At 35.8% G+C, this 14403-nt stretch overlaps 1 protein-coding gene and 1 long non-coding RNA gene across 3 annotated transcripts in view; one reads left to right on the top strand and one right to left on the bottom strand.

Moving 5' to 3' along the window:
• Positions 1-14403, top strand: part of MINDY3 (MINDY lysine 48 deubiquitinase 3) — a 47493-nt gene that overhangs the window by 26530 nt on the left and 6560 nt on the right. For both annotated transcript variants that reach the window (XM_068212087.1, XM_068212097.1), the window contains exons 11-12: positions 9844-9916; positions 10700-10772. In XM_068212087.1, the coding sequence (XP_068068188.1) occupies positions 9844-9916; positions 10700-10772 (146 nt within the window). The remainder of the gene's footprint in view (positions 1-9843; positions 9917-10699; positions 10773-14403) is intronic.
• Positions 6169-7150, bottom strand: LOC137486667 (uncharacterized). Its single transcript, XR_011005772.1, has 2 exons — positions 6665-7150; positions 6169-6466 (listed from the first exon to the last, which is right to left on the bottom strand). It is a non-coding gene; the product is annotated as an uncharacterized lncRNA (long non-coding RNA).

The following is a 14403-nucleotide window of genomic DNA, read 5'->3' as shown; positions in this document are numbered from 1 at the left end:
TGGAAAAATAGTTTTCATCAGAGAAGAAATTAAAATCACATTTTGAAGATTCCACTTCAGGAAATGGTCACAGAGCATGTGGATATAAGGTCTCTAGTTTTCAGGAGTAAGAGGAATTGGTTCTGTCGGAACAGTCTCAACACCTAAATGGAAAAGATACAGATGTGTGAGGCAACAGCAGAAAGAATTACTAGACTAAAATAGGGTTCCCATTTTCTGTGTGCTGTTTCAGAGCAGGAAGGCAGATGCTGTTCTGTTTTTGACAGTAGTGCTCACCTGACTAAATCAGCACTGACTCTTCAGATATTCCTATTGTTAATTTAAGAGCTCCTTTCTGCAGGAAGAAACCCATTTTTAAAATTAATGTTGATTGAAGGTGTTTCCTGTGGGAACTGTGGGCTCCCAAAAAGAATTGAAGTTACTCTACTGGTTGGTTTTGTAGTGTACATTTGTAGTGTAAATGCTATGGCTAAATGAATTTAAGTTGTTCTGAATAACACAACATTCCATAAGTTCATAAGCAATTCCAAATGAGTTTTCTAGTAGAAAGGCCAGCTTTGAGGTCTCATTGTTAGCAAGGGACATATCAAAATAAAATACTTCTGAAAGGTTCTACCCTTCTCTAGCTTTGCGATATCACGGACCATAAGTATGAAACCTTCTCCTGGTATTTGTGCGTCTACTCCAATTTTACTTGCAGGTCAGTTAGTTCCTACTACAAATGTGTGGTCCTATTTGTGAAAAAGTGCTTCTGAACAGTTTGTTTATTGTTTGTTTGGAAGGTTTTCTGTGGGAGAACTTGTACTTCTTACATTCATGTTAGTCATTTTCACACCAGCATTTATCAAGTAACTTTCAAATTTTGTCTAAATTTTTCATTCTAGTAAAAGAGACTATATGTGATGCAACAGTGTGTGGTGGCATATTTGTTTCTAATGAAACCAGTTCATGGCATCAATTTACCCAGAGTCTCAGTGGCTTTATCTTCCCTAAAGATAAAAAATCTGAAGCATTGTCATTTTTGGGGTTTTTTTTGGGTGTGTTTTCTTGGTTGTTGTTGGTTGTTTTTTTTTTTTTTTTTGGGGGGGAGGGGTTGTTTGTCTTTGGTTTTTTATTTAATTAGAAATGTGATTTTGGTTTTAAGTGGAGTTGGCTTTTATGAGAAACTGTAGCCATCATACAGTTTTTAGCTTGCTCAAGAGAAATATTTGTTTCATTTTATTTTCCTGTTTCCCACATTGTTTGAATGAGCAGCCAATTCTGATAGCTGCTAGGAAATAGCGGTCTCTTTGCTCATAATTTTGATGGTCTACTTCAGCTTTACGAAAAAAAAACTTGAAATACTGGAGAAGGTAAGCCCGTCTAAGTTACTGTACTTACTGAGAATTTATCCTGAAATGTTACACATTTTGATACTATTCTGTGCTCAGGTAGATTGAGAGAATGCCTTTGAACTGACTCTGGGAATGCTGTTTCTATGCCATGGTGTAGTATTCACCATGTGACAGAGTGGTAGTTCCAGCTTACAAACTGTTTATCTGCCTGTCGTGCGTTCTGTTTGAGAAAATGAATCTCTATGAATGGCTGGTAATCCTTGTTCCTTTCTTATAAATATATGTTCTGGATGGAATCCGAGGAATCACTTTTCCCCTTACAATTTTTCTTCCTGAGAAAATGTCCTGAAATCATTAATATATTACAGAACTTAGGAAACAGAGAGTTTTAAATATAGTTAGTGAATGCCTGTTAAAGATATTTTAAGGGAAGTGTACTTGGGCAAAACAACAGGGAAATTATTTTGTGGCCATTTGTCTCTTTGCATGTTTTTTCTCCAAAATCTCTGAAGACCAGATGTTCTTTCTGAGCAGGGCACCATGTATCCTTGGAAGTGGAGGCTTACATATTTTTTTATTCTCTGTTCAGCCTGCTTTATTCCCATATTCCCAAACCCTGCAGGGATAGATGCAGGAGCTAGAAACAGTAAATGAGACTGCCAACATATTCTTCAGTAATAAGAATAGGGTTTAAAATAGTATCTGTTGTAGTCTGTTCTGAAACTTTGTGCCAAGTTCTGCTTTTTGCAAAACTCACACACTGTGTAATAAACCTGTGACATGACAGGCTGAACTTGTGTAGAGAATCTCTATCAGGAGACTTTGGGTCATTTTATAAATGACAGGAACCTGGTTGAAATCCGTTTGGGTTGTAGCCGTTGTTTGATCCACAGAACCTTAATACATGTGACAGCTGTGGAATCCCCAGGAACATTGGGTGAATCCATATACAGCATCGGGTTTAATCCAAGTACAAGTCCCAAAGATCTTTAGCTGTCGCAGCGCGTTTCAGGGGTGTCCCCGGGCTGTGAGTTCTCTGGTAGCAGCAGGCAGGCAAGGAGACTCCACACGGCTTCTGAGGGTGCTCATTAGAGGAGGGTTTATTGGGGTCCAACCCCGGGAGGCAGCATGGTTTCTGAGGGAGAGGGGGGAAAGGGGAGTGAGGGGGGAAAGGGGAGGGGGACAGAGGGGCTGAGAGAGCACCAGCCAGGAGAGCCGGCTAAGAGAGAGAGAGAACCGTACCCCCGGCACACTGAACAGGGAGATTCAAAGTGGGCGCAGAACAGATTGGGCCAATGGGGTTACAGACACAGGATACTGCAGGGGAGGATCACAGGCTTGGAATAAACCATACATTTTCCAGGGGTGAGACAGAGCACACCATTTAACTAAAATATAACACCACATTTAGCAACCAATTTCTAATCATTTTTTAAAAAAGTGTTGAAAAATAAGTTTTCCATCCCTTTATTTACTCCTTTTATAGTGATAACAGCTTTGTTGCATACAAAATAAAAATAACATCTCTGACCTCTTTTGATAAGGCAGCTCTACTTTTAGGTGAGGATGTGTAAATGAATGAATTGAAAGTCTAGATGTGGAATGATGCAAATACAGAAAAGGCAGAGACAGGGATTGTCTGTGGAGGAGGGATCTTTGAACTCCTAGCAAAGGTGAAGCACATTTAGTGATACTTTAGCTATTGCCTTCATTTTCTATCTTTCTCCTCTTACATAAGAAGTTACGTGTGATTAGCTATGTGTATAACATATTCTTTTGTTTCTAAAACTCAACCTCCTAGCCACCTCATGTAGCAACCTCATTTAGATATTTAAGTACAATTTTTTCCAGTGTTGGTTTGTTTTACAGAAGAAGCTTATGAAATCCGTTTTCTTTTTGTGTTATGAGGAGTCCAATGCCATTTTCTTCTACCAGTTGATAGTTTAGGATATCTTATATGTGTACTTTAAAAATAACTGTTTCAGAGGGGTGCCAAAGTTGTCAGAGGCTGTGTTGTGAAAATATTGAAGCAGTTCAGGTGTATTTAGAGAAGAAATTCAGTCACTGCCTATGTGTAGTTAAGAAAGTTCATGCAGGATGTGAAGTGAGATGGGCTTTACTCTATATTACAGCTTTAATGAAAAAAATCATGTGTTTTGTATTAATAAAATAATAAAACATATTGTTTTTATAGAAGCTAATTGCTCTATTTTGCTGTTAGTATTACCTACCTGAAATAACATGCTTCAAAGATGAACATAAATGACAGTACTGCTTTTATAATATATGAAACTGATGTGTGTGAATATTTAGTATTTTCTATGTACATGTAGCAACATGTGCATATAAAGATTTCCTGAAATCCTACTTACCAGTACTAAATAACAGTGGATCACATGCCATTATTTATATACTTTTTTCCTCATTACTTCACAGAGCTTGTACATTACATGAAAGCCATAAAATATTACTGTTAGGTTAATGAATCAGGCTAAGAATTGTCCTTTAGAAACACTCAGCATGTTTGAGTTAAAAAATAATTGATCTGGTCTATTTTCAAAAAACATTTCATCATTCTAGATTGAAGCATGTCAGAGGATTTTCATCATCCCAAGAGAGAATTATGTGGTTTAGGGGAAAACTGAATACTGTAGACTGGTTTCCAACATTAAGTGCAGCTTTCAGTATTGTTAGAACTGTAGTTAGGAAGATTTAAATTTCTGCAGTACATCTTCACTAGTTTTAAACTTTGCTATCAAATGTTCCTGACATACATATTTATTTCCCATTTCCTTATTGTAATTCTCAATTAGAATTGGTAATATGTTAATCCTCACCACTGCTTTGTATAGCAATTGGCTCATGTCTATAGGCTGAAAAAGTGTTAGATGTAGAAATAGTGTTTAATAGTAGATAGTAATTTTTTTACTTAGCAAATGGGTAGCATAATAGAAGAGGCTAAAGTTCATCCTGTATTACTTATATTGTGGAGGTTTTGGGAGTCATAAAACATAGAATTTGTCCACTTTCAGCTTGATTCCTCTTAAGAACAAAGTTTCGTGTTTATATAGCATTGTGTTCTGTCTTCCAAAAATAAAGCTATATGAGTGTAATTTCAAAAGCTGCCCTTTCAGATTAAGCTTGTGACTGGAGAGTAGTATGTAATTTAGTTATTAGATAAGAATTCCAGTAAGCTCTAATTTGCTAACTCTTGGTCTATAATTCCAATAATGTATTTTTACTTTCAAAAAAAAAATACTTGTTTTGTGTTGATGAGGAAAACAAGCTAGTAACTGAATAAGAAAAATACTATATACCTATTCTTTATTGGTTTAATCTCTTGTAATCTGTCCATGAAAGCAAGGAACATGTTGAAGAAGCTCTTATTTTTTAATGAATGAGCAAGTGAGTTGTTGCCTTCTTGTGATGTTTTAGACTAAACCACCAATATCTGTGGCAATGTAACTGCAAATAGGTATTCACTGTACTTTTGAGTTTCTCTTATTTTTAAAAACTGCAACGCTGTGGCTTTTTTTGTTGGCTGTGTTATTAAACCATCCTTTCCCAAAGGAATGGAGGATATACTGTGGTTTTTATAACTTTCTTGAGTGTATGTTAAAAGCCCTGCTTTCCAGATGAATAGACTGACAAAGTCCTCAGATTTCTGTTACTAATTCTTTGGTTTGTGTTCGCTTTTCTTCCACAGCCTCACCCCACCCTTGGATTAAGTAGGCTCTATTTTCTGTCTGGTGCTAGGGGTGAAGGTGAAAAAGAGTTTGAAGTAGTCCATATGTAGCTTTTCTCTCTTCCCTATTGAGAACTCTCTTCTGTCTTCAGCAAGGTACTGCAGGTATTGTAGACAAAATGCAGTCATTTCATTTTTGCAAGGCAGTGTACAGCTAGAGCATATTTGCTTCCTTTTAACCACCTTGTTGCAGCAAATTGCTTGTCATGAATGTTCCTCCAGCACCCCCACTATCCCTTGATGAACACTTGCAGATAAACTGTTGTCTTTTCCTGGTCTAAACTACAAGGCCTGTATTTTTTTTTCTGACCCCTGATAGGAATTCCGCTACTTTGGGAGTGGCATTTTTCCTTTTGTGTCTTTTTCTTCTCTTCTTATTCAAGGAAAGTGTTTTCTTTTGGCATTTTCTAAATCCCACATAGACTTATAGCCCCTCTTCAAGGCTTAGGAGGATACAGTATATGATCTTTGACACCTGCCATTCTGTAGTGGAAATAGTTGTGGCCGCAGAGCTCTTGTATAGCAACAGAAAAGTCTAGGACCTTTCCTTCAGTTCTTCCATATACATCTGTCAAGTGGGAAAAAACTTATACTCCTTCAAGTATTGTTTGGGCACGTTCCAGTAGTTTGGCATTTTTTAATGCCTTCTCTCGTGGAAGATAGTATGCTGCATAGCAGTGGCACATTCTATTGGCCAGCACAAGAAAATCATAGTAAGCAGTCTGTGCAGGGCACTGCCCCCTACAAACTACTGATGTGGATGATGTCCCTGAACACAAATGGAAGTCTTCAACAAGTCTTCATTGGCCATCTCTCTGTTCAGAACCAGACTCATAGTCTTTCAAACTAAATTTATGTCAAATAACATCAAATGGTTTAGGACTGACTTCACAGGTAAGTGCTCTAGGGTTTGACTTGCTTTGTTACCATGGCATAATTCTCTAACTGTCCCTTTCCAGACAGACCCTTCACAATAGTCTGCCTAGATTGACAGTAGATGCTATTTTAGTATTTTTAGAACCAGTAACTACATACCTCAGCAGTCTCAATACTTCCTCAGTGATGCCTAAGAGGAGAAAAGATCTATGACCTTTCTGTAACTGTTCAGTTCTTTGTATGATGGTAATAATGGCCTCCCATTTTAGATCTTAAGGACTCTTTTTTCCTTGGTTTGATAAATAGCTCCTAGGAAAACCTACCAAAAAAGCTGTTATTTAATTTTAAGCAATGCCTAAATTCTATTGAGCCTTCTTCATCTTAATGAGAGTCAGCAACTGGATTTTTATATCATTCTAAGTCTTTGAACCTATTTCTGCTACTATAGTGATGATACATTTCCTGCTTTTCAACTGATACCAGTCTATGTTAAATTTTAAGTTTTGGTTCACTTCCTACAAGTCCAAGTCTTACTGGCAGGGTTTTTCAGAGGTGAGAAAAAGGTTATGGAAAAAGGAGACAGGTTCTCTATGTGTCTGTATGGCTCACAGGATCATTATCACTACCTGAGAACAAAAGAACCCAACATTGACATTTCACTGATGTACAAAGCACTAGAGGAGAATCAGATTCCTACTGATTCACTGACACTTTGGTTCAGTCCCTACAAGTAAAACTATCTGATACCTTTAGGACACAAACTCATTTGTATGTATGGTGATACATATGGCACTTCTGCTCCTTGCCCCCAAATAAATCTGCATTCAATTACTTCTATTCTCTCTTAGTTAAGTGATTTGTTATATCTCAGGCTATAAAGAGCATTTTAGTTCTGGCTTTGGTAGCAGGATCCCTTCACCTTTTGAAGAAGAACATGCTCTGTGTCCTCCAGGGTACGTAGAATGGATGTGGAGATTCATTGCAAATGAATGATTACAACCACAGGAGGATCTGAAGTTGGACATTCTAATTTTAGAGCACTATCCAATTTAAAATGCATTCCAGTCGTGTGTGAAAGACCTGTGTGTCCAAATTACAATGATATAGTTGCATAGTACATCAGTAGGATTGTGTGAAGTGTCTTTTCTCTTTCAAAATACAATCTCCAAAGGAACCTTGTTGGCATATAAAATCAAATTTCCTTTTGAACCAATTCCTCACTGAGATGCTCTGCCTGGCATCCAGTTTCAACAATCATGTGTGAGACTCCTGTAAAATTTAAATTGGGCAAGGGATTCAGAAGTCAGCTAGAGAGATGGGAATCACTTTCAAAGATCACATCAACCTTGTTTTCTTAGGAAGCCATTTTGGAAAATTTGATGCCTTGAAAGCCACTGATTATAGCATTGAAAAATACACAATTTCCTCGTAATACAAGACTGGATTGAATAAACTTCAGTTCTCCAGATGTGATTAAGTTACAGCAAGTTAAAAAAATTGATAAACAAACAGTGTTTCTGTATAGTTTTTAGGTAAATTTTTAAGAAGAAAGTTAATATTACAATATATAATTCTCCCACATATCACTCAGTAGTGATAGTGTAGAACCATAAAGCAGTTCATATGGAAGCAGATTTCATTTTTCAGGGCAATAGGTCTTTCAGGGTGTGATTTTTGAAAAAAATATATAGCCAGCATTTCAATGTGGCTTAGCCATTATGTTCTGCTTTGGATTTGTAGAATGAAAAGTTCGGGAATGTTTTCATTAAAACTTATGAAGAATATTTTTTGCCTCTGAGGCTAAGCATGGGATCTTAAAATAACTGGTATGACTGATGAGAATAACTTTTCAAAGTAATATAAAATGACTTGTTTGTGTATCACAAGAGCCAATGAGTGAAACATGATTTTTGGGACATGTTGTACTTAGTATTGGAAATAATTATTGTAATTAACTGTTTATGAGATTCCCTAATATGGAACTTTCACTGCATGGGTTACATCAAAATACAATTCATAAGGCTGGGGTGGGGAATATATTTTGGCACAAACGGTGAAATATCAGCTTGGGCAGCTGAAATATGTTTTTATTAGATGTTTATCACATTTTCAGCTTTATTGCATGAAGGATCTATGGTATTTTTCCCCCAGTACAAATATATGGACTAATTGAAGTTTTTAAAGTTATCTTCATAGTACAAATGAGTGACATAAGTTAAGAGGTTGTGTGGGATTTGTATGTAAAGGATCTTGCATTTTAAACGTTTATACTACAACAATCTCAGTGAAAAGTTAGAATGATTTTACAGGTAAGAGACGCTGGGATTTTGGTCATCTCACTCTAAGGCAGACTTTTCTAGCTTTCCATCTGAAGTTACAATATGGAGGCTTTACTATATTGGAAAGTTCCTTTAAAAGAAAGGGAATTTTCAGTATGACTAATGCATTTAGTAATTTCATCTCTTAAGTTCTTCCTATTTTTATATACATGAACTGAAAAACTAAGGACCTGGAAAATTAAAATGTTAACAGAAATACACACTATTTTCAGTTGGACTATAAAAAAATTGTTGGCAGTTGCAGAAGACTTTCTTTCAAGAATCTGTTTTGCATCATATGAGACTGTGGAAAGTACTACATTAACAAGATAATTTGTGGGTAGGGAGGACAATGCAAATAGTGGTCTTTATTCTTGGATTACATTAAGATTGTATGGAAGGAACTGCATACTCATAAACCAAAGTAGAACTATGTAGTTTACATTTGAAATTATATGCCTATGCCATTGGAAGTTACTTTGGTTTATATCCTTCCATGCCATTGGAAATTCTAAGTGTTCTCCCTTGTTACATAGGCTTTGTGAGCTGCTGATTTTTTTAATAAGAAACTACCACTAAAATATCCCTTCTTCAGAGTTAAATCCTGAATACTGAAATCACTAATCATCTTGTCATTAATGAGCTTTATTAATGATGCTATGGCATCACTAGTTTTAAACTGAGAAATATTTACATTGGTTTATTGTAATACACTGTGATAATGAAATCTGTTCCTGCTTAGTATGTTTTGTATTCCAGGTTATTTAAGAGCTTGTCACATACTACAAAATTTCATAGTGTATGTATGTGCTCTGTATAATAACATAAGTGTTACTCATTATGACAGGGTATGTGCTCAACAACTGCACAACTTCATACTTTATTTGGCATCCTGAAACCAGCTTTGTTGAGCTAATACAGTCTTTTTATCTGAAAATACTTTAAAGTATTTCAGAACATATGTAAACATGAAGATACACTGTTAAAATATTGGTTTTCTTTAAATATTCTAGTTACCATTCATTTATAAATCAGAGGAAAATTTTTCTTTTAACAGTAGGTTTGTTTCTATTAAGTCATATTTATGGATTCTTAAAATTACATTATTGTGATACTGAATTAATATAAAAATCTAGCATTTACATTTCCAGGACATGAAGCAAGCAATTTTCACGTTTTTCTCATCAGGAGAGATGAGCAGGACAAAGGGACTCCTCCCAAATTGGTTTTTTCTGTGCGCTTTCCCACTTGGAGCTCTTGAGTACAAATGATTGGAATTGTAGTTTCCAATTAGCTTTTGTGCCACAACATCTGAATGATAAGACTTGCATAAAATTTGTGGGATTCAGAAGTTCATGGAATAATCTTTAGCATACTTTGTGATTGTTTTATGTCACTATCAGCAAAATTGCCAAATTACTTTAACTTTTCTTCTGTTGTATTGAAATTTTCATTAATTTAGGTTCCAACTGCGTGTAGTATGGCTAAATATTTTCTTAGTAACCTGTATCTGAAGTAAGAATATTTTGTAAATTTTCTTTGTGGGTTTTTTTTTTTCTCACCTCCATAGGACATGGCCCTTGTTGCTCCTGAAGCACCTTCAGAACAAGCAAGAAGAGTTTTCCAGACATATGACCCTGAGGGTGAGGGCTGTACTTTGTGCTGAAATAAGATTTTTTAATAGAAACGTACTTGTGAAGAGAGGAATAAAATGCCTAGTCCTTAAGAAGGGTTCAGTACAGGAGTCAATCCACAAGTGACAATGAGCGCCCTGGTCTTCTGGAAGATCTCCCTGCCCACAGCAGGCAGGTTGGAACTAGGTGATCTTTAAGGTCTATTCTAACCCAAACTATTCCATAATTCTATGAAGAAATTACCTGAGAATTCTGCAATAAGGGAATTAGTGCAATAGGAAGTAAAGTTTTTAAAAGAGACGGTTTTTAACCTTGTTATGTTCTTTGTAATTAACATAAAACCTAAATAAAATTTATTTCTCCTATATTAAATTTTCATAAAACAACTGATCTGATATGATTCATTCTTCATGAGATTTTGTTCTTGAATGTATGCAGCATACACGGAAAATTTTCTTATGTTTTGGAAAACAGAGGATGTCTAGCATTCAGGTACAATTTTAACTAATCGAAAGGGGAAAACCGTACAGTTACTATCTCAAGGTACGTCGTGCAGAACTCTATAGCAAGTATTAAGCTTCTAAGTGTATGACTGATAAATCCAGTTTCTCTATTGCACTTTTGTTTTTTAAATGTCATAGAAGCGTTTGAGAATTCCTTTCCTTCTAGAACCCAAACATTTGCTTGCAAATTTTACAGATAAAGATATGTTGTATTTGTATTTTTAAGTGAAATTTGTTCTGGAAAGCATTTTGTTTCTTTTCCTCACAAGAAACTTTGCTGCTTCTTCAGATAATGGGTTTATACCTGACACACTTTTGGAAGATGTCATGAAGGCTCTGGACCTTGTTTCAGATCCTGAATAGTAAGTACAATAAAGTTTAAATACTGCAGAAGTATCAATTAATGACATTAATTATAATTTAAGGTTTTTTTTCTTGATTCTGTTTACCACATTTCTTTTATAATTTCGGGTTGGTTTTAGGGTTTTTTCCTAGTTTGGAGTTTTTTCCTACTTTACATTCTGGGCACAGAGTGTTATTTTCAAATGTTAAGCTTTAAATTTAAGGGGAGGAGTTAAAATTAAGATGTCTCTAACTTTGGTAGTAATAACTAGAAGGAAAAAAAACCCTCAAACCTACTGCATTACTATATATTGAGGAGATAATCAGGATTATATTTCTGTATATTAATGCGGGTGAAATGGTGCGTCAGAAGAGCTAAACCCTCAAGGTATTCAGCGGCAAGTCTGGATTACCACTGGATCTTTCTGCTGAGTTGGAAGCTGAAACTGCTTCAGTTACGGTTTTGTTTCCACCAGCACTCGGGACCTAGTAGTGTTTATAATTGCCATTTATTTTCAGAAATAACGCATTGATTCCCAGGGTTGGAGTTAAAACTCAAATATTTTAGCTCTAATATGGACAGATAAGACTAATGTTAAGTGACAGCAGTTAACCCTCGATGTCAAAACTTAACATGTTTTGTGACTAAATGCTTAACCCAGAAAGGAGAGCCAAGCACTTGTACTTTTTTACTGCTCCAAAAGTTGCTTCTGCTCTCTTGTAAACATTTGGTCTACTTTAGTTGGGTCAAAACTGGAATGACTGTGGAGACTGTGAGTTTACTTACCAGAGTCATCTGAAATGTGATTGAGCCTATTTTCTGTCCTTTCAAATGTTTATGGTATAGTTTATGATGAAGTTTACTTAGTTCTTCTCTGGAGGATAAGAGTAAAAATTGAAATAAAGAGATACCCAAATCAAAAGAAAGTACAAGACAAAAGGCTCACATTTATATTATAACAATAAATGGTGAAATTTGCAAAATACTTTTTTTTTCAAAGGAGGGGGAAAGAAAAAAAGCCATTGTTTAATAGGTCTGAGAAGATAACTTGATAACTTTTGCCTTTTTGTTCTACTGTCTCAATAAATCTGCAGAAATCCTTTCTTCATGCAGTGTTTTTTCCATTTGGCTGTTTGTCTTTCAGGGCATTTGTGGCATAGCCCTGTCCTATTTTATTGTGCATAGCACATAAAATATAAAGGGATGTATGAGGAGCAAGTCGAAAGACCTGCTGTATTGAAAAGCCATGATCAAACTATGTTCAGTCTTAAATCATCTCCTCTTAAATAAATATATTGCCTATTACTATGATCTTGAGAACCTCCTGTGTTTGCATTCTAGATGTTGTGTCTTTTTAGTGTGGAATGCAAGCATAAATAATGTATTTCAAACTCCATACAGGCTTTTTTGGTTGTTTTTTATTTGCTTGTTCTTAAGTAAAATTAAAGGCCTTGCCTCCAAATGTAGTATTTAAATTTGTGGTTATCTAATCCAAGGCTTTAAGTTTCTCAGAATGTATAAATATCAGACCCGATTAGAATTTTAGAATTGTAGAGGGAAAAGTCTGTAGAGCAGGCATGAATTAGCAAGGTGGCTTAGCCAGTACTGAATGCCACTGTATGTGTTTTTAGTAAAATTTTCTAGTCTTTTAATAAATGTATCTGAGGACCCACCAGTCTCATCTGTTTTGCCTGTTTCTACAAATCATTTGATGCCCTTTAGGGCACCAATCTGAACTCTGAACACATCTGCCAATGTAGGTTTAGCTTGCTTAAAACATTTTATGCTCTTTGACTATTTGACCAGTAGTGGAGGCTTTTGTCCCCACACACTTCTCAGCAATAACAGTACAAAGGCCATCACCCCAACACTTGTAACCTCTTGAGTTCAGATGCCAAGCTTTGCACTGAGAAGACTGAAGCACAATCACACATGTGTTCAGTAGCTCTGCTGTGGTACCAGTAACATTGAAAGGTGTTAATGTTTTGCTGAAGGAAAAAACCTGACTTGAAACATAGCACAATCCAAGTTTATTAAATCTACCCTCCTGCTTAACTGATTGAATTTTGTACACTGGCCATATTTAAAAGCTTATGTGGTGCTGTATTTTTAAACAGTTTTTGTATTTCTTTACTGAGTATATACCTTGCTTTAACTTTATTAAATAATTTTAAGTTCGTTTAAAATATTATCTGTAATGGGTCTGTTTGCAAACACAATGTTTGTGCAACTCTGTTGCAGCACTTCAAGAATTTGGGCAGGTTTCAAACAGCCCCTGAAATAGCCAAAATTTTGTGCTTTGAGAGCAGTGAGAATGAGGAATAGAAGGATTGAAGTCCGGTATCTTGCAAATTCTCAGTCGTGGTTTCACTTGAGTAGTGATTTTTCAAAAAAATAATAAATTAGTGTAGTTTATAGTATACCACATTCAGTGTTACAAATTTTAAAACTCTTCTCCCAAGGACCTTAACAGATCCACTCTCTTTAGATTTGCATAATACATCCTCTGTGTGTTGAGAGAGAAACAAAAAGAATTCAAATAACTTACTGCTAGTTCTATGTTAGGACCAAGAAAGGAAGTTACTTAAAGATGAAGAAACATAAGTGGTAGCCAAAAGGACAAAATGCTTCTGTACATCAAAAAGACCTTGGAAACGACACCTTCTGCTCACAGCCCCCAACAAGAGACCTGGGGGTGGTTAAAGGCCTAAGTAGTAAAAGAGGCATCTATGAGAAGCTAAGAGTATGTCTTCTGAAAGGAAAACGTAGTGTGTGCACTAAAACAGTGGGAAGAATCTGGATTTATGGAAGGTTAAATGTAAATACAATATAAAGCAGAGTTAAAATCTGTAGACTAATAAGTAAAGTTCTAGAACAAAAACTAATAGTATTCTTCTGAGCCCATCAGTGCCAAGGGGCTTGCAAGAGGTTTGTAGTTCTGATAGATGATTCCCAATGTTTTAAAAGTATTCAAAGTCAAGTAGAAAAGTTCAATGAGTTCTTCATATTCACCAGGGAAGGTGGCAGGGGGTAGTTCTCATCACTGGAGAAGATTACAGAGTGGTTCTGCACTTAAGCCTTTTCATGGGTGGTCAGAGTAACTAACCTTCTGAAGTGTCAAAATAAGTAAAAAAATGTAGATTCCTGAAGAAACATCAGAAGGACATTGCTGAACTCTTTTAGGTTACCTACCATTGTGAACTGTGCTGGCACCAAAGAGTGTAGGAATGAGAAAGCTGGCAAATGAACAGTAGGACTTAGAAAAGGATTCGAAGGCCAGTCTAGGGAAAATTCACATTTAAATGGTTCATGTGTAAACATGGAATAGGAAGGAACATTTTTTGTAGATAAAGAATTGATCAAGGAATAAAAATGTCACTTTTTCTTAATAATTAGAGGAATTTTATGGGAATTTGTATTAAGTCTGTGAATTTTGTTATTTTACCAGCAAGGGTTTGACAGTAGTATGATTGTTACTGATACAAATGTGTGTGAAATGTTAAAAAAAGGAATGTGCAAGAGCAGCAGAAGTTACTAGAAGATACGGAAACAGAGAGGTGTCAAAGTAAATGTAGATTGGTTGCTCAGGGGATAAAGCAATACCGATTTCACATACACATTGTGGGTCTGTGAACTAGATATTACTGGTC

The sequence above is a fragment of the Anomalospiza imberbis genome, chromosome 1, assembly GCF_031753505.1.
Source record: "Anomalospiza imberbis isolate Cuckoo-Finch-1a 21T00152 chromosome 1, ASM3175350v1, whole genome shotgun sequence".
Taxonomy (NCBI): domain Eukaryota; kingdom Metazoa; phylum Chordata; class Aves; order Passeriformes; family Viduidae; genus Anomalospiza; species Anomalospiza imberbis.
The sequence above is the reverse complement of the archived record's forward strand: the minus strand, read 5'-3'. Positions and strand labels throughout refer to the sequence as shown.